The sequence below is a fragment of the Sprattus sprattus genome (genome assembly GCF_963457725.1).
Source record: "Sprattus sprattus genome assembly, chromosome: 11".
NCBI classification, from domain to species: domain Eukaryota; kingdom Metazoa; phylum Chordata; class Actinopteri; order Clupeiformes; family Clupeidae; genus Sprattus; species Sprattus sprattus.
Window position 1 is genome coordinate 26,983,930 of NC_137909.1, and position 18,148 is coordinate 27,002,077.

The 18,148-nt window shown below is 44.1% G+C and overlaps 2 protein-coding genes across 3 annotated transcripts in view; one reads left to right on the forward strand and one right to left on the reverse strand.

Moving 5' to 3' along the window:
- Positions 1-2,280: 2,280 nt before the first annotated feature.
- Positions 2,281-8,638, reverse strand: LOC308372021 (sulfide:quinone oxidoreductase, mitochondrial-like). Of its 2 annotated transcripts, none has more exons than XM_080847110.1 (10): positions 8,438-8,638; positions 7,667-7,899; positions 5,956-6,126; positions 5,630-5,683; positions 5,331-5,525; positions 4,967-5,176; positions 4,595-4,778; positions 3,985-4,052; positions 3,471-3,649; positions 2,281-3,178 (listed from the first exon to the last, which is right to left on the reverse strand). In XM_080847110.1, the coding sequence occupies exons 2-10, from the start codon at positions 7,886-7,888 to the stop codon at positions 3,121-3,123; spliced, it is 1,341 nt and encodes a 446-aa protein (XP_080703236.1). In that variant the 5' UTR covers positions 7,889-7,899; positions 8,438-8,638; the 3' UTR covers positions 2,281-3,120. The 2 variants fall into 2 exon arrangements, with proteins under 2 accessions (XP_080703236.1, XP_080703237.1); XM_080847111.1 differs by lacking the exon at positions 8,438-8,638 and adding an exon at positions 8,209-8,269.
- An 8,414-nt stretch (positions 8,639-17,052) lies between these two features.
- Positions 17,053-18,148, forward strand: part of atp8b4 (ATPase phospholipid transporting 8B4) — a gene marked incomplete at both ends in the record, with an annotated part of 22,307 nt that continues 21,211 nt past the window's right edge. Inside the window, 3 exons of the mRNA XM_080847560.1 lie at positions 17,053-17,129; positions 17,757-17,767; positions 17,954-18,021. Coding sequence (XP_080703686.1) covers positions 17,053-17,129; positions 17,757-17,767; positions 17,954-18,021 — 156 coding nt within the window. The remainder of the gene's footprint in view (positions 17,130-17,756; positions 17,768-17,953; positions 18,022-18,148) is intronic.

The window sequence follows — 18,148 nt, forward strand, 5'->3', positions numbered from 1 at the left end:
CGTGGGTGATATAGCCTAAGCAGCTAGCATTGGCTTAGTTGCACTTTGGTTGCACTCAGATGGATGTCATAACCTGTTGGTATGCAAGTGCGTAATCTTATATAATTTAAGTTGACTGCGGTACAAACGCGCTATGCAACAAGTGATCATTTACAGTAAACCAATGTCCCAAAAGGGTGCCTACCTCCGTTGATTGAATGTAAAAGTTAGCAAGTGTCGCGGCGAAAACCAGCCACTCTCTCGCAATTACACACCCAAGAGTCAAGAGTCTAAGGGCCCTATCTTGCCGATCAGAAACGCAAGTAGGACGGCGCCAAGCGCAAGTAGCTGTGTGGGCGGCTCTATGGCGCAGTTGCTATTTTAACGGCGGAAAAAACACACTTGCGTCCAGCGCAAGTGTCAAAAGGGTTGGTCCAAAGGAGGTTACTCAGCCATAGGTGTGGTTTGGGCGTAATATGCAATAAACCAATCGGAGCATCATTTCACATTCCCTTTAAGAGCGAGAAGCGCATAGTCCATAGCGGCTTGTTATTTTGATGGCGGAATTACCTGGTGGAAGACCGGAGAAGTTCACAGCCGAGGAGACCGACGTGAGATTTACACCAATTTTTTGGCAAGCCATATATAATTACAAGGAAAATAAAGTATTTACCACTTGAGGAAATCATTGTGAAATCCATATCCAAGATATTTTAAAAATAAGCATACATGTAGCCTACACATTGACCCAAATGATTCAGGTTAATTGAAGCTGCGTGACATTTGATTTATTGTATGGCTTTGTAAAAAGCCGGAAGATAGATATATATGAGGATGCGAGAAACCCTCCAAAAGTAAGCAAAGTCAAGCAAGCATGTCAAGATATTGCCGTGATTGTTTCTGCAACGGGGCACCCGAAAACGTTGCCGAAAACGCTATAATGACGTCCGGAGACGTGGGACATCCAAGCTGGAAGGTAACACACGTTCTCGTGCCTTCACGGGAGGTGGATCTGCCTCGACCCAGGATCTGACGGCAGCAGAGGACATCGCCACGTCTACCCTCACGCCTGAGAGCGTGCAGGGATTTGGGGGCATGGAAATCGGCACCCAAGCCAGTGCACCAGCTGACCAAACCCAAGGTACATAAATAAAGTCCACATACACAGAGATGAGTTTACAAGATTTATAATAATACTGGCATTAAATAAATGCAACAAAGCCATACAATAAATCAAATGTCACGCAGCTTCAATTAACCTGAATCATTTGGGTCAATTGTGTACGCTAGATGTATGCCTAGTTTTTAAATGTCTTGGATACGGATATCACAATGATTTCCTCATGTGGTAAATACTTTATTTTCCTTGTAATTATATGGCTTGCCAAACAATTGGTGTAAATCTCTCGTGAAGACGACAGAAGTAAAGTGTAGCCTACAGGTCCTATACTGTGCGGGCAAGCACATGCGCCCTTAAAATAGCGTTCTGAATACGCGTTACAGACTTTAGACATTGCGCCTCACATTAGACCAGCTTTTTTTTGGTCAATGGCGCACGGCGCACGGCGTTTTTTTTGAAACTGCAAAATACCACTTGCGCCAGAGAAACGCCTTCTCTGTTCCGCCCCCGCCCATGTCGACGCAAGTTCATTTCGAAGCGCGCCTCTGGAGGGAAAATCGCGCTGTGCGCCGGGTGCAAGATAGGAATGATACATGCGTCGGTGACAATGTCAATTGCGCTGGGTGCAAGATAGGGCCCTAAATGTGTAGATCTGAAGTTTAAGGCACAAAACAAGACGGTCGAAGGGTAACAATAATGGGAATGTATGACTGGTCAGTCTTTTTTTTTTTTTTTTTTTAAAGAACGGAGTTCCTCCTTCTTTCTTGTTTGACTGTTGGCCAATTGGAACTAACCCCGTTCCCCTGAACTTTCACTCAATGAAAACTTTTGCCGTGTTGGACAACACTCCTATTTCCTAGGATAATTTTGGCGAAGTCAATTAATCTTCTAATCAACCTGGCTGTCCGTCTCTCAGCAGACAGCCTGTTTGGTATTATTTGTCAGGCATTTTGAGTGAAGCTATTCATACTTCCAATAGTGAAGACATGTTCACCAAATACACAAATATTACCACATAACCTTTTTTACGACACCCTACTCACCCGTAGTCTTATAATATATATCCTCTTTGACAAGCGGGATAGAATCGTTAGACTTTTAGAGGTTTCGTTATCTTTACTGTATATGTTCTCACAACCCCAAAGCTCAATGCAATTTCTTTATTTAAATCAGACCTTGAGCAAACATTTTATTGGAATTAAATTCTTACTAACATGGGAAATGAAGCTAAGGCACATTTTAACATATACTTGAGCAACAGACAACGTGTTAGCTTTTTTGATTAAAAAACAAGCAATCATGATAAAGATGTTGAGTGTCACTACTTTTAAGAAAGCCAGATGACTTTGCTTAAATATGAGTAGGAACGATCACATGCCTAATCTGTGTAAATGCAGATGTGGGTGATTTTCTCTCACACTTGAAGAGCATTTTGTGTCCCAAAACATGACTTTCAAAAACAAATAGTTAAATCACAACAACTGGCCATCAAGAAAGGTGGGACTGGCAAGGATCAATGTGATTGTCCTGTAAGCATCGTTCCGCGTGTCCTTCAGTGTGACTGTCCTTTAACTTCCTTAAGTGTGTCCTCCTGTGCGTCTCTCCTTAAAGCATCCTTTAGTGTGTCCTCCTGTGCGTCTGTCCTTTAGGCATCCTTTAGTGTGTCCTTCTGTGCGTCTGTCCTTTAAGCATCCTTTATTGTGTCCTTCTGTGTGACTGTCCTTTAAACTTCCTTTAGTTCAATTCAATGAAATTCAATTGCATTCATATAGCGCCAAAACAATACAATTGTCTCAAGGCGCTTTACAGAGCCCAGTGCCTGGACCCCCTTAGAGCAAGCACAATGGCGACAGGGGCAAGAAAAAAAAACTCCTTAAGCAGAACCATGGCACATAAGGGGCTCAATGGCTCAGGTGAATGTATGGTTTGGTTTGTTAAGCTCCTACATATTAGGAAGGTAAAAATAGAGACCTTAGTTTTCAGTGCCAGAGGGTAAAATCTCTGGCTGGGTCCCTGGCAAACTACTTCATTCCCAAGTGCATGAGAGTGCGATATGGTCCTGGTCCACCCCACAGACCCCTTGAAGAGAACAGAACACATTCATGATCAGGTGATGGTGCCCTCCGTGATCTCCGTGTGGCATGATGGCAATACACAATAAGTCAATTGAGAATTGAGATCTTCTATCATGTTATTTTCTTTTCATAATCGTTGGAAGCCATATTGGTAATTGAAATCTGATTAATTGCACAGCCCTAGTACATATCACATTCTTACAACCCTTCCCTTAAAATGTTTCCTATAACATCCGTCATGAAGATTAATTAAGTTAATCCCCCAATATTACTACTGAACCCCTCTCCGTACTCACTTGAGTAGGCCATGCCAGTATAGGTGAGGCATGACGTCAGCTTTCATGTGGTACATGCTCCTCCGTTCCTTACTCTGGTCCAGGGGGAAGGTCTCCAGAGGCTGTCCATTGTAGTCAAACTCAGCCAGGATGACGGTGTTGTAGCTGGTTACAAGAGGGCACGAGGTGTAGCCATCATACTACAAAATCAAAAACAACAGAAGATGAAAGAGTTGCATCAGACATAAGATGTCAATGGAGTGAACCTGAAGTGCAGAAAGCAAAGACAGAGACTATATCCAACAGTGTTAAAAGAAGCAAATCAACAGAATGTTAAAATTAAATGACTTTTAATTGCTCCTTCGCAATTGCATTTTTATAACAGCTAAATAAAATATTCTTTATGGTAAAAAAAAAATTCACACTTTAAAAATTTAATTTTTAAAGTTTTTACTGCCCCCTAGTGACATTGACTGGGAATGTGTGCTATATCCTGGGAGTTCAAAAGTTCATATCAATACCAATTTCATCTAACCTTTTTATCAGGCTGTCTCTTCTTCATAATTCTGGTCATAGTTCTATCAAGCACACCGGACTGGGCAGCTGAAAAAACAGGTCAAACACGTCACAAGCCACAAACTGGACCTTTCCATCTCATACACAGCTAACCTCACTGGTCTCACTAGAAATAACGAGCATCGCTTCATTATATTAACTGATTAAGCATGTAAAATGACAGACACTACCCTTGATCTGTGCATCTCTCATTCAATCCCACTGCTTCAAAATCCTGCCCATCAGTTTTTCATGTCTCAGGAGATAATGCTGCCAATTAGAGCACCTTAAAGGCCGGCTGCACAGGGGAGAAATGGGATTATTCCCCTCCACCAAGGGATTATTAGGATTCTAATTAGACACTTGTTTTTAGTTATCTCTTTTCAATGCACTGCTTATGAAATAAAAAAAAACTTAATGAAAAAACATTAATATTACTTACATTAATAAAATAATAATAAATCCAACATATAAAAATACACTCATATCTAGTGTCACAGTCCCAAATGTATCTTGAATGAAAAACTGATTTTCCTGATTGAGAGTTGTTTTTTTTTACATCTGTTTGTAATTCTAAAAAGTTCTCTTACCCACAGCCGCTGCTGTTTTTGCAGTTGGCAGATTGGTGCAGTCTCCGATTCCAAACACATTGGGGTAGACATTGTGCTGAAGCGTCTCTTTATTGAGGTTGAGCCAGCCAGCCTCGTCCGCCAGGGGAGAGCCCTTCAGGACGTCGGGGGGGCCCATCGGGGGAGTCACGTGCAGCATCTCATACTGGGGACACACGCAGGAACACACACCACAGCTAAAGGTTATTAACGTCTCTATTATGGGTTTAAAGTTTCATGGAAAATCCCTGGATCGTTTCATTTTTACTGAATTATTACTAGCATTGTTCATAAACAAAGTGCATCTAAAAAAAGGACACACTTCCTTTTGCATCTTCATAATAAGAGAAGGACCTTGAAAACTTTTGTCTCTCCAGGTTTGTCCAGGTTCTCAAACACGGCTTCCTGCTTGTCGGCCCTGACTTCGATGAGGTTGTGTCTGAGATTTACAGTCAGGTCTCGATCCTTCACGATTTCCCAAAGAGCGTCTGCATACTTCTTGATCCCAAACAACACGGGCAAAGAGGTGTTGTACACAATGTTCGCATTTGACCTCTTCCCAGTCTGAAAGAAAAGGAAAGGCTCAACATGTCACCCCATCAAATTATTCCTAAAAATGTCATCAAGATGTTCCTCCTTTGTGCTCTTTTTTTCTCTCTGTTTAAATTATACATTCACATTTTTCACATTGTGCAAGTCCAAACACAGTTTAAGTAACCTTTCTCAGGTATGCATCAGTCAGGTACATGATCTTCTGTGGAGCTCCGGCACATTTCACTGGTGTGTTGGGGAAGGAGAAGACAGCATTGCCCTCTTTAAAGTCTTGAAGGGCTTTCCAGGTCTTCTGCACTGTCTTTACTGAGTAGTTTGAGCCAATCTTGGGGTGTTCAAACCCTTCTGGAAGACCTTTAATCTGAAGAGTTCAATATGACACAAATTAAATTCCAGTAGCAATTTCTTTGAGAAATGTTTGATGACAATCTTGGATGCTTTCTGTATTGTTTAGGAGAGCATTACCTTCTCATAGTGAAGTTGAAGGCCAAGGGCCACAATGAGATACTCGTAGGAAATCTGCAGTGGTTAAGAAACGGCCATCATAATCTTAACAACACCTTTACCGTAATGTCATACATTACAAAAATTACATAATTGTAAACATTAAGGGTAAAGCTTTTCTTGCAGTAGCCTACGACATTCTATTTCAAGCCTTATGGGTCTGGATTTGCTGATTGGCCACCAATGCCATGGTTGACAGAAAATCCAAAGAGAACAAAACTAAAAAGCTGTGAAGCACCAAACTAAGGCATCATTTGATCCAAATAATGTTTTCAACTGTAACCCACCTCTTTCCCACAGTCTGTGCGAACACAATTTGTGTCGGGATTAACCTCCGTCACTCTGGATTTGACCCACTTCACGCCAGAGGGGATAACACTTGCCGTGGTCCGACCGGATGACTCCACGCTTTTCGCCCCTGCACCCACTAACGTCCATATGGGCTGGTAGTAATGCATCTAAAAACATTTAATTGTCAGTGATTATTGAGTAACGTTAGTCAGTGGGAACAGTTATGCGCAGTCGGTAAACATCACTCTCCGACAGCAGGGGCGGAGATCCTTGCATAACGTTGTCCCCTCCTTGCATAACGTTGTCCCCCCCCCCCCAACAAAATTGAAAAATAATTTTGTGAGGTCACCAGAGTCGGGATGCGAACCCGGGTCACTGGCGTAGTAACCAGCGCATAACCCAGTGTGCTATTGATTCTACAGTCTTGGGATTTAAACAAATAAAACAATAATAAATACGAGAATATGTCTACATTCATTGTTTCCATCAGGTCCGCTTCACCTGCTCGCTCTCACCTGCTCTCTCTCTCTCTCTCTCTCTCTCTCTCTGACAGCCGGTCAGTCATTTCCCTACTTTCACTGGATAAAGGCATTTCCCATGAGGCTTTGCTCCGACCATCCGACCATTTAACAATAATAAATACGAGAATATGTCTACATTCATTGTTTCCATCAGGTCCGCTTCACCTGCTCTCTCTCACCTGCTCTCTATCTCTCTGACAGCCGGTCAGTCATTTCCCTACTTTCACTGGATAAAGGCATTTCCCATGAGGCTTTGCTTCGACCATCCTACATTAATTAATGAACAATAAAAACTAATTAAATCGCTGGCCAATTTATATTTTTGGTCATGAAAGTTATGTAAAGTCTGAATAAAAAGAATTAGATCAAGGTAGGAGGCTAAGCAAAACCAGTAGGCTGGATTAATGAAAGTGAGTTTATCTCACCATAAGTGAGATGTTGTGAGACAACAAGTGCTATTGGTTGGACCACCTCCTTTCCTTAATTTCCCTCGGGATCAATAAAGTATCCATCTATCTATCTATCTATCTATCTATCTGTTTCATATCAACTGACTTCTTGGAGATTATCACGGGAACTTGACCTGATTTTATTAGTTTTAACTCAATGGACGGCTCATGGACTCCACACGGCTGCGCAGGGCACTAGAGAAGACGTTAATTTGCATGCAGCTGAATTCCTCCTTGAAGAGCCTTGGTATGCGTTTGAACTGTCAACATTATTTGTCTGTGAGTAGATGTTGTGTGTTAATTTAAAACTGACGTCGAATTTCTGTTTGTCACTGTTATTAGAGAATTTGGTATTTAGCAGCTAAGTTATACTAGCTCTCGTGACAGCATTTTTTTTCATGTTCCCATGTATTGTCCCCCCCCTGCAATGAAATGGGATCTCCGCCCCTGTCCGACAGACACTTGCACCCAATTGGTAGTCTCCTTGCTAGAATGCCCGCCTCCCACGTCAGAGGTTGTCCGAGTTCAAGTCTTGCGGGAACTGAGCTGGTGTTTGCACGACGTTGCACAAAGTTACAATTGCATGAACACTAATCACTTGCACCTTGCGTAAATGTAACGACATCATTCTGTCTGACCTTCATTCCTCTATGTCCAGATAAGACACAAACAACACACGCAAAACTTCCGTCTCGAGCCGGCAAGGACAGACAAGATTTAGCTCTCGATTAACTTACCTCACTTGGCTCCACTATAGCAACATTCTCGGCTCCAACTTTCCGTTTCATGCGGGCACCCATTGTGACACCTCCACTTCCTCCTCCAAGCACAAGAATCTTCACATGCTCCTTGGAAGCAGTTCGGTTGGTCGTGTGGAAGTACTGGTAGCTTGTCCGGTCGCAAGCCCTCTGGCAACCCCGCCACCAGTTCATTTGTGTGCGTAGTGCAGTAGCTGTCATGACTGTGCGGACTGAAAAAATACCATGCGCTGAAGTGAGATTATTTGACAAACAAAATCACCTTACCTCGTACAGTTCCGAGACAGCACTGTGATGATAGTGTCCATAACAAAGTAACATTACCTAACGCTAATTTACTAGCTCGAACTTCACTTTTACTGACAGCAGTCTAACTTTCTCGGAGGTCTTGTTTACAGTTTTTTGTAGCCTCTTCTGGTGAGTCATAATGACTTAGTATTGTTAGCGGCTGATATCAAGGAGCCTTATGGTTAGTTTAGTGTGAAGAAAATCATATCGCAACCTCACTCTAACACACTTACTATTTAACGGTCTAAACGTGGATGATAAAAGCAGCTAGCAGTGGCTTAGCTGCACTTTAGTTGCACACTACCAACCTGTTGGTATGCAAGTGCGTAATCATATATTTTTGTAAATTGACACTGAAGTCAATATGTCAGACGCACTGCACTGCCTTACAAACGCGCTATGGTGCTGTGCAGAATTTTAAGCAACAAGTGATCATTTACAGCAAACCAACAGGGTTCCTACCTCCGTTGCCTTCTGTTGATTGAACGTTAAACCTAGCAAGCTTCTTACGACACCCTACTCAACCGTGATCTAATATATCCGGTTTGGCAGGCTAGGGTAGAATTGGTCAAACTAGATGATCTGAGTTCAGCCAGGTTCAACATCAACCATCCACTGTCGTTTCTTCCTGTAGGCTACTGTCTATGTTCTCACAACCCCACTGTTCCCGTATGTGTCCGTCCGTCACACCCTAAAGTTACACCCTAAAGCAGGCACACCCAGCCAGCGGCGTTGCGACAGACCAGAGTTGGATGGATCTAATGACGTTAAATTAGTCCACCTCAATAAAAGTTCCGTGACAGGACACGAACAAACTTGTGAGGCGCTCTTGAGAAAACTGATGTATGGTTTCATGTGTCGACTGGACAAGTCTGAGAACTGCATAGTAGAGGCTCTGGTCAACCCTCTAAAGAGCTGTTATCGCTTTACCTCAAACTTAAGACGACATTGGCACAAATGTCTTCATACTTTTTAATGCACTGTATTATGTGTGTTGTATCTTTTTGTTTTTCTTTATTTCTATTTTTATTTATTTATTATAATTGTATGTCTGTTACTTTATATGGAACTTGGTGTCTGAAATAAAGAAATAATAATAATTGATTTACCTCCAATTAAAGTTGAGACACCTATCAGACTTTACCAATAGGAGGAGTTACATTTCAGTTCAGTTTAATCCCTGGTGATCTGAAATGTGATGGCAAAGGGAAATAAGAGGCTACAAGATAAATATTTGTATTTATATTTATTGAAGCTAGTCCTAACCATGTGTTTATAGGAACATTACACCTGGATTTAAAGAAGGTTTTATGTTCGTCTTATGTCAATTTATGAATGAAGGACCAATCCTGGAAACCTCCGTCTAGGTATAGGATCATCAGAGATGGGGCTGCTGGAGAGAAGACACGACTTTTCAGGTGCAGCTACTCTGTGTTTAAATACACGCAGGGCTATTCGTTCAGGGATCTGTAAGATTCCTGAAGGCCAGCTCTCTAATACGTGAATGGCCTCGTCTAAAAGTTCATTACCATTACACAGGGTTACAAGAGTATTTCTAGAGGGCTGTATCTGGCGTAACTCTGGTCAACCGTCTCTTACACAAGAGAGCTGTCACAGGCATCATGTCATCATGTTTCAGAGGAAGTCTTGACTAAAATCTTAGCAGTGGGATAGCGCTAGGCGTTGCTCTATTCTGGGGTCACACATGCAGCCTATAACCCAATTTTCTTTTGAAATTTGATTCACAGTCAGCAGTTGCCTGTGTTCGCAAGTGTGTGGGAGAGCGATCGGGTGCGCAAGCGAGCGCAGGGGAGAGGGATAGAGGGACAGAGCGACAGAGCGAGAGAGAGAAAGAAAGCGAGCGCAGGGGGAAGCAGATGGATTCCCTACGAGCAAGGACCTCTTTTAAACTATTGTGCTGGTAAAGCGACCAGCTCCGCCCTTTATCGTAGGATTGGTGTCTGTTATGAATGGAGCATGATTTGGGTGAGTGAACTACGATTTCACGTTCTAAATTCATATTTAAGAGCATTATTGTTGAGTTATGAGTCGCGGATTCCGCAGGGTTGCCGAAGTGTTTCCATAGCTCGCCCTGTAACCGTCACATCCATTCCATTCACACTCTCTTCTAGAACGTATTCTGTCTGTGTTATAGCGGGGTTTACCTTTGTGTGCCACCACGACAGTCATTAACAGTAGGCTTGTTTCACAATGCATCGATGGAGCTTGGAGAAACAGATCCCTAACTGTCTTTGCAGGTTTCGCCATTCGTCGGTACCCAGTAAGTGGCTGATCTGTCACTAAATATATCTATTATCTTGGGGTGTTTAAGTTTATGTAGGCCTAGTCATATAATTATATAATCGAATATAGCTTATCACAGAGTGGAGAAACTATTATATTCCCACGTAGTTAACCTCAGTTAGGTGTTTATCAACACAGTTTTTCACAGCGTGTTGTCCTGTTAGCTTTGTTACAATTAATAACAAATGAACATGTCAGAAAATACAAGACGCAGTCCAGTCAAAATAATGTAAACCAATTACAAACAAATTGGTCTGTAGACACCAAAATTGTTCATAGAAGATCCAGCAGCAGTCCTGGGCTATAATCACAGCTGCACACTACAGGGTCTTATCTTGCAAACTTAATGTGTAATGTGAGAAGAGGTAAGTGCTTCATCATCAATTCTTCCTGTCTAGGAAGTTCAAGTAATGAAGAGAAACTGCATTCCAGAAACTGCAATCCAGAAACTGCAATCGCTCTGCAATCTGCCTATTTACCTGTTTACAGGGTGCTGACATCAGCATCCTGCCCAGATCTGCAGAGAAGGCCCTCTGGGGACTGGCACGGGGGCGGTCCCTGGGTTCCCCGGAGTGGCGGCTCCATGGGGTTTTCATTAAGAAAAAACAGGAAGGCCTCAGCACACACTCTGGCACAGTAACAACACCCAGTCACAGCAGAGCACATCTCTTAGGGACAATTACACACCGACTCCTGCTGAGGCCCGTCTAGCTATGGCCTCCGCCCTCCCTTCTCAGCAGGGCCACAACCAATACTTTTGATGGTTATTATAGATGCTTAGTTTAGTGTGTTGCTTCTGTTTTTCTATTTGATTTTTTTAAATTTATTTTTGTGATCTGATTATTTTGTTTCTGTTTTTCAATTTGTTTTGATATTTTATTGTGATTTAATTGTACAGCACTTTGGTCAGCGTGAGCTGTTTTTAAATGTTGTTTATAAATACATTTGACTTGACCTTCCCTTCATTTCCACGTCTTTTCACACGTTGCCCCTCTTCACCGAGGTGGAGGCCCTGAATGAAGAAGTGGTGAAAATCTGACCTCAGGGGGTTAGTAGCTCCACAGGGTGGCTTGTTGTTGTTTTGATATTGTTTTGTTAACGTTTTGCCAGTGTGCATTAGCAGCACTCAGAGCATACCTCACATGCTAACATGACAAACGCTGTTCCCCTAAACAAGACAAAGAGCAAGAACACATCTAAGGGGACACTGTTTATGTAAACATGCAAACGTTTTGTGACCAAAAGGCTTAAGGCCAGGCTTAACATTATAACCTCTCAAGTTCTTGGTTTAGATTGATCTTGTACTGTTATCAGGATATGTTGACATAGTTGTGGATGTCAAATATGTCTCTACATTTTGGACCCTTTAAAGCAGGTAACCTCAACAAACAGGCTTGTGTGTATCACTTTCATATCTTGCTGTGTGCTGATCACCTGCACTGACTCCCAGGTTAAGTTCATACTGTGTGAACAGACCTTGATGAATGAATTGTCTTTGAGATAGTGATTAAAAACATAGAACCACAGGTGGACAACCGCCTTTTACTCACAGGCTACAGCAGCCGCCGTGGATTAAATGGCATAGCCGAGAATGCTGTGTCTGTACTACTAATGTCAGTGTTATGGGATGGCGAATACCTGCTGTGTTTACTCCTAATGTTAGTGTTATGGGATGACCATACCTGCTGTGTTTACTTCTTATGTAATTTTAATGGGATGTTAACCTGCTGTGGTAACTCCTATTATCAGTGTTATGGGGCGCATACCTGCTGTGTTTCCTCCTAATGTCAGTGTTATGGGATGGCGCATACCTGCTGTGTTTACTTCTAATATCAGTGTTATGGGATGGCGCATACCTGCTGTGTTTACTTCTAATGTCAGTGTTATGGGGCGCTAACCTGCTGTATTAGGCCTAATGTCAGTGTTATTGGGAGCTTACCTGCTGTGGCCTGCATGTCTGTACAGAGGAACCCTTGACAGCACCTGGAGCGATCCTGATGTTATGGCATTTTGGAAGCGGGACGCGTACGCTGGTAAGAACACCCGGGAGTGTGAACATCACTTTTATATGTGTTTGCTCTAGTGGATATGTTTTTAGGTACAGTAGTTGCGGTTGAATAAATGGCATAGCCATCTCACTCGTGCTGGTAAATTCATAAAGTCTTGGTCCACTCAAACTGTTTCTACTAATCTAACTTTATCATTCAAATTTAGAAGTATGCACTTAATTACACCCATTGGTATCACAATTTAAATTCAAAATCAAATACAGAATTGAGTAATTATCAGCATGGTTGCATCGATCAGCAATCAACTGAAGAAGCATTGATCAGCATCAATGGGTCAATACCACAGCTAACACCAGCCTACAGCGCTGATTCAGTGTTTATGTAAGTGACATCAGCTAAGTCTAATCACTCAGATGAAAATGCTTTTCACTAAACTAAAGGTGATGAAGACAGACCAATCCAACTCTGTGGTAACATTTAGTTGAACACGAGAGTTAATTGTCTTCCTACAAAACACCACAAGAACATCTCCCTCACTTGTAACTAAACGTATAAATAAACAGGTAACTTGTTTTACCGGTGTTATACGAATGGTTATTGGTGTTTAGCCATTTTAATCATACAGTTGGTTGTATGTTTACAACGACAGAAACTCACAGCCTTTCAAATTCACACCCTCAGCAGACCACTAAAGACATATACCTTCCTCGTTTAAGACCATTGAATTGAAAGTGCAGGTCCTAAGCATATTATTTAGCTGACGCTTTTGTCTAAAACAACTTGCGTACATGGGCGACCTGGCCTGGCATTGAACCAAGGGCAATTGCTTAGAAGGCAGCATTGCTAACCGCTAACCACTATAACACTTAAGGCTTTCCCTCCATTCATTTTCATGGAGGGCTGACAGACAGAGAACATGTGAACACCTTCTGTTCCTGACTCGTACACAGGTCCCTTGTGTGCTGGGTGTGTAAGGTCTGCCATCATGACATGTGTGTGTATGTGAGGGTGAGTTAGTGTCTTGTCCATGCATGTGCGTGTGTTTGCCTGTGTGGCTGTGTGTGAGACACGTCTTCTTGCAGATGTGTATGTGTGAATGAAGGCTGGCGTGTTAATGTATGCAGCCTGGCCTGTGGCTGCATGACGGGGTGTGGGGGCAGGGACAGAGAGGCAGGGGCAGAGAGGCAGGGATTGAGAGGCAGGGATGGAGAGGCAGGGACAGAGAGGCAGGGACAGAGGGGCAGGGACAGAGAGGCAGGGACAGAGGGGCAGGGACAGAGAGGCAGGGACAGAGGGGCAGGGACAGAGAGGCAGGGACAGAGGGGCAGGGACAGAGAGGCAGGGACAGAGGGGCAGGGACAGAGAGGCAGGGACAGAGAGGCAGAAGAGACAGAGAGGCAGAAACAGAGAGGCAGAAACAGAGAGGCAGGGACATCAGGGACAGAGAGGCAGGGACAGAGAGGCAGGGACATCAGGGACAGAGGCAGGGGCAGAGAGGAAGCTCAGGTTCCAGAGACCCCCGTTAGCACTCTGTCACAGTGAACCTGCGCTAAGGGTAGAGTAGCACTCTGTCACAGTGAACCTGCGCTAAGGGTAGAGTAGCACTCTGTCACAGTGAACCTGCGCTAAGGGCGGAGTAGCACTCTGTCACAGTGAACCTGCACTAAGGGTAGAGTAGCAGTCCGCCACAGTGAACCTGCGCTAAGTGGGGGGTCATTAAGTTACCTGCTGGGCGTCTGAGGTGTGTGTGTTCAGTCGCTCTGCTGCCTCAGAGGTGTGTGTGTGTTCAGTCGCTCTGCATCGCTGAAACACAGCTGTAGGATGAGGGCTGATCCCCCCAACCCCGTGCTTCCCCATGTGGTCGTGCTGTGTGAGAAGCTGAGGGCATGAAGCGGGCGAAGGTGACTCCTGCAGGTAAAACCGTCGCTCTCTCTTTCACTACAGGGGCGTCACTCTCTCACTCACTCTCTCTCTCACTACAGGGGCGTCACTCTCTCTCTCACTACAGGGGCGTCACTCTCTCTCTCACTCTCTCTCTCACTACAGGGGCGTCACTCTCTCTCTCACTCTCTCTCTCACTACAGGGGCGTCTCTCTCTCTCTCACTCTCTCTCTCACTACAGGGGCGTCACTCTCTCTCTCACTCTCTCTCTCACTACAGGGGCGTCACTCTCTCTCTCACTCTCTCTCTCAATACAGGGGCTAAGGAGGGTGAAAGCAGGCGTTTCGTTCCATATCAGACTGCTCATGTTAGGTTTTCAGGTTAGAAGATAGAAGATATTGTTTTTGATGAAATAATTTATTGCAGTGGTTTAGACAGCTAGACAGCTTTATTATTGGGGAAGTTTGTTTTCATTTGACAACTGAATTAAAACTGTCAACACGTCAGAGAAACCCCTTTGGTTTTGGAATATTCTACTCTTGTTTGTTGGTAGGGTTGTGAGCAGAACCAACTGCAACAGAGGTTTTGGTTCTGGATTTGACTGTGTGACTACTTTAACTGTGGTCTGTTTTAGAGTGGGATGGATCTATCTGCAACAGGAGTCACTCCCACCTGTGAGATGAGAGGAGTGGTGCTGTTGATAGTTTATCCCATCTGTGAGCTGAGGGGGGGGGGGGGGGGGGGGGGTGGTGTTGAAATTGTACAGGCTAAGCAGACTAAGAAAGCGTGACGGCTTTTTTGGAGCTAAAAGACTTCAGACTAAGAAAGCGTGACAGCTTTTTTGGAGTTAAAAGACTTTTCACAGAACACGTATTTAAGATCATATCACATCTGGTCTCCATTTAGCCTTGCCGAACAAGATGCGTAAACACTACTCAGAATGCCATAGGCTGTTCAATTATTAATCTGGGAAGGGCATTGAATTGCACTGAGAGGCACCTCGGCTGAATGAGTGTCTGCTTGCCTTGAACGGTTTGACTGTGAAGCTCATCTTTAGCCTCTTCCTGTTTGAGGTTAACCATTACGTCTCAGTTAGGAATGATGTAACACTTGTGTGTGTGTGTGTGTGTGTGAAGACTTGTGTGGCTCTGACGGCTCTGACACTCTGATGTCCTGCATGTTTTTTTTTAAAGATTTATTTTGGGGCTTTTTGGCCTTTAATCGATAGTTGAAGTGAAGAGTGGGACAGGAAATGAGAGGGAGAAGAGGTGGGGAGTGGACAGGAGAAATGACATCAGGCCGGAATCAAGCCCCTGTGTCCTCCATGGGCATCAAGCCCGGAAGTGGTCGGGGCTACTGGTTGCGCCACAGTGCCCCCCCCTGCATGCTTTTTAACAGCCACTGCTAGTTCTCAGTTAGTCCTTTTCTGTTAAACAACAAGACCATGAGAGTGTGTCACACACTGTAAAAACTCTGCTCTAATGGCCACTGACTCACAGCGTGTCTCCTGTGGTGAGCTGCAAGCCCTGATTATCACATGCAAACTCACACCCGGCCAGCAGTAGTAGTGCAAGTGGCCAATAGGAACATGCCATGTGTCCCATGTGTTATTAGAACCTTGGGGGATGAATGTCACATGATGACCATCTGCAGAGTAGGGGAAGCTAGGACATCAGATCTTTTACATTTCAGATGTGAGAGAGAGCCAGTGTGTGTCATCCTGCTCTCTGTAGTCCACCGTATCAAGAAGTAGTCCATCATGCACTCTAACACCATAATTCATCATTACAGCCACTGAAACCAACCAGTGACATGACCTGATGTTATTTAGCCTTAGCCTAGCCCTCAATAGCCTAGCCCATGTGTGCTGTGCACTGTTGTGTTTGTGTTTGTGTTTGTGTGTGTGTGTGTGTGTGTGTGTGTGTGTGTGTGCATTGCCTCATAGTCTTATACTTCTGGTTCTGTGCGGTGCGCTGTTGTGTGTGTTTGTGTGTGTGTGTGTGTGTGTGTGTATGCTCATAATCTTATCCTTCTGGCCTGTCTGTGCTGTGAGTGGATTTAGTGTGTGTGCCGATGGCAAACCTTCCCCCCTCCTCCTATATCCAGCAGCCGTGTGTGTAGCGAGTGATTGTATCTTCCTGCCTCGAGTCCCTTATGTAGTAGCAGTGTGTGTAGTGAGTGCTTGTATCTTCCTGCCTGGAGTCCATATGTAGTAGCAGTGTGTGTGTGTGTGTGTGTGTGTGTGTGTGTGTGTGTGTGTGTGTGTGTGTGTGTAGCAATGTGTGTGTAGTGAGTGCTTGTATCTTCCTGTAGGCTCCTGCTCTAGTGTGAGGAGGCAGTGCTGCAGAGACAGGCTCTGGTGTGTGTGTTTGTGTGTGTGCTGGCTCTGTTCTCCCCTTACAGGTAGACATGTGCAGACAGCATCCAGTCACATTCCAGCGCAGACCTGCGCTCAGTTTCACAAAGCAGAGCAGGGATGTGTGTGTGTGTGTGTGTGTGTGTGTGTGTGTATGTAGTGGATATTCAGGGAGGTGCCTGACTGGTGTCTGAGGGACAGCCATTGAATCACACAAGGTTGAAGATAGAGGAGTTTTACTGTTCTCTGTCTGTCCGGCACCACTCTCTGTGGGTCATTATGGGTCTAGCCCCTGAGGGTTTGGGGTCATTATGGGTCGAGCCCGTCAGGGTTTTGGGGTCATTCTGGGTCGTGCCTGTGAGGGTTTGGTGTAAAGTGTAAAGTTTGGCCCCTCCCCGGCACAGGCTTCCCCTGCCCTCAGCTCTGCGGTGAGTGACTGATCTCTTAACTGTGTGTGTGTGTGTATGTGTGTGTGTTTGTGTGTGTGTGAGTGACTGATCTCTTAACTCTGTGTGTGTTGTGCAAGAATGACGGTGTGGACGGGCAATGGCGGCGAAATGGCTGAGGATGTTAGTGCCGTGGAGAGGAGGCTGGACCCAACGCGGTAAAGAGCCCAGACCAGGTAGATCTGCTGGGGGTGGGGGGTAGGGGGCTGTTGGGGGTGTTGGTGGTTTGATTGATGGACTGGTAATATCACCAGGGTCAGAGTTCAACTCCCATTGTTGTGGGTGCTGAGATCTGTACGCTTTCTTGGTTTGATACTCAGTTTGGAGATGTAAAACACACAGTCAAGAATGGTCACAGAGCGTTAAGTCCTAGCAGGTCTTTGCCTGGCACAGACATGTTCTTTGTTCGTCTCCACAGAGATAGACTAGACAAAGTGAAGACTTGCAGATGAACTGCATGAGTGGGATTGATACTATAGTATATCTGATGTTGTGTTGAGGTTTGGCAATCCAGTCATTATGGATTATGTACTCTGTGTCATTAATGTTGCCTTAGCAGACACACAGCTACAGCTACACAGACCACAGCAAACCACACCTTCACTAAAACAACTGGGAATTGTCTTTGCTGATGATGAGTTTTCCATAAGTGTACTGTTGTACTATACTACTATGACTTGTAGTGCACTGGACTTTTACAATTAGAGTAATGTAATAGAACTTTGAACTCTGAATAGATCTTTAGAACATATGAAAATGTAATTGTGTCAATATTTGATGTCCAGTATATTTGTCGGTATTTGATGTCCAGTATATTTGTCAGTATTTGATGCCCAGTATATTTGTCAGTATTTTAATATTCAGTATATTTGCCAGTATTTGATGTTCAGTATCTGGCCGTATTTGATGTTGAGTACATTTAGTCGTGTTTCGTGTTAAATATTATTGGCTGCATTAGACCGTTCTACCGTCTCTACTGCAGGAGGTGCAGAGGAAGAGCGCCATGTCCGAGCCAATGACCGAGTTCACAATGACAAGTTCTCCTACGCAGTGAGTACACTACAGCCTCCATGTAGAGTAGAGCTTCCCTTTCTGGTTCTGTTAATCTGCCCTTTACACAGGCAGGAACACATGTTCCCTTTACACAGGCAGGAACACATGTTCCCTTTACACAGGC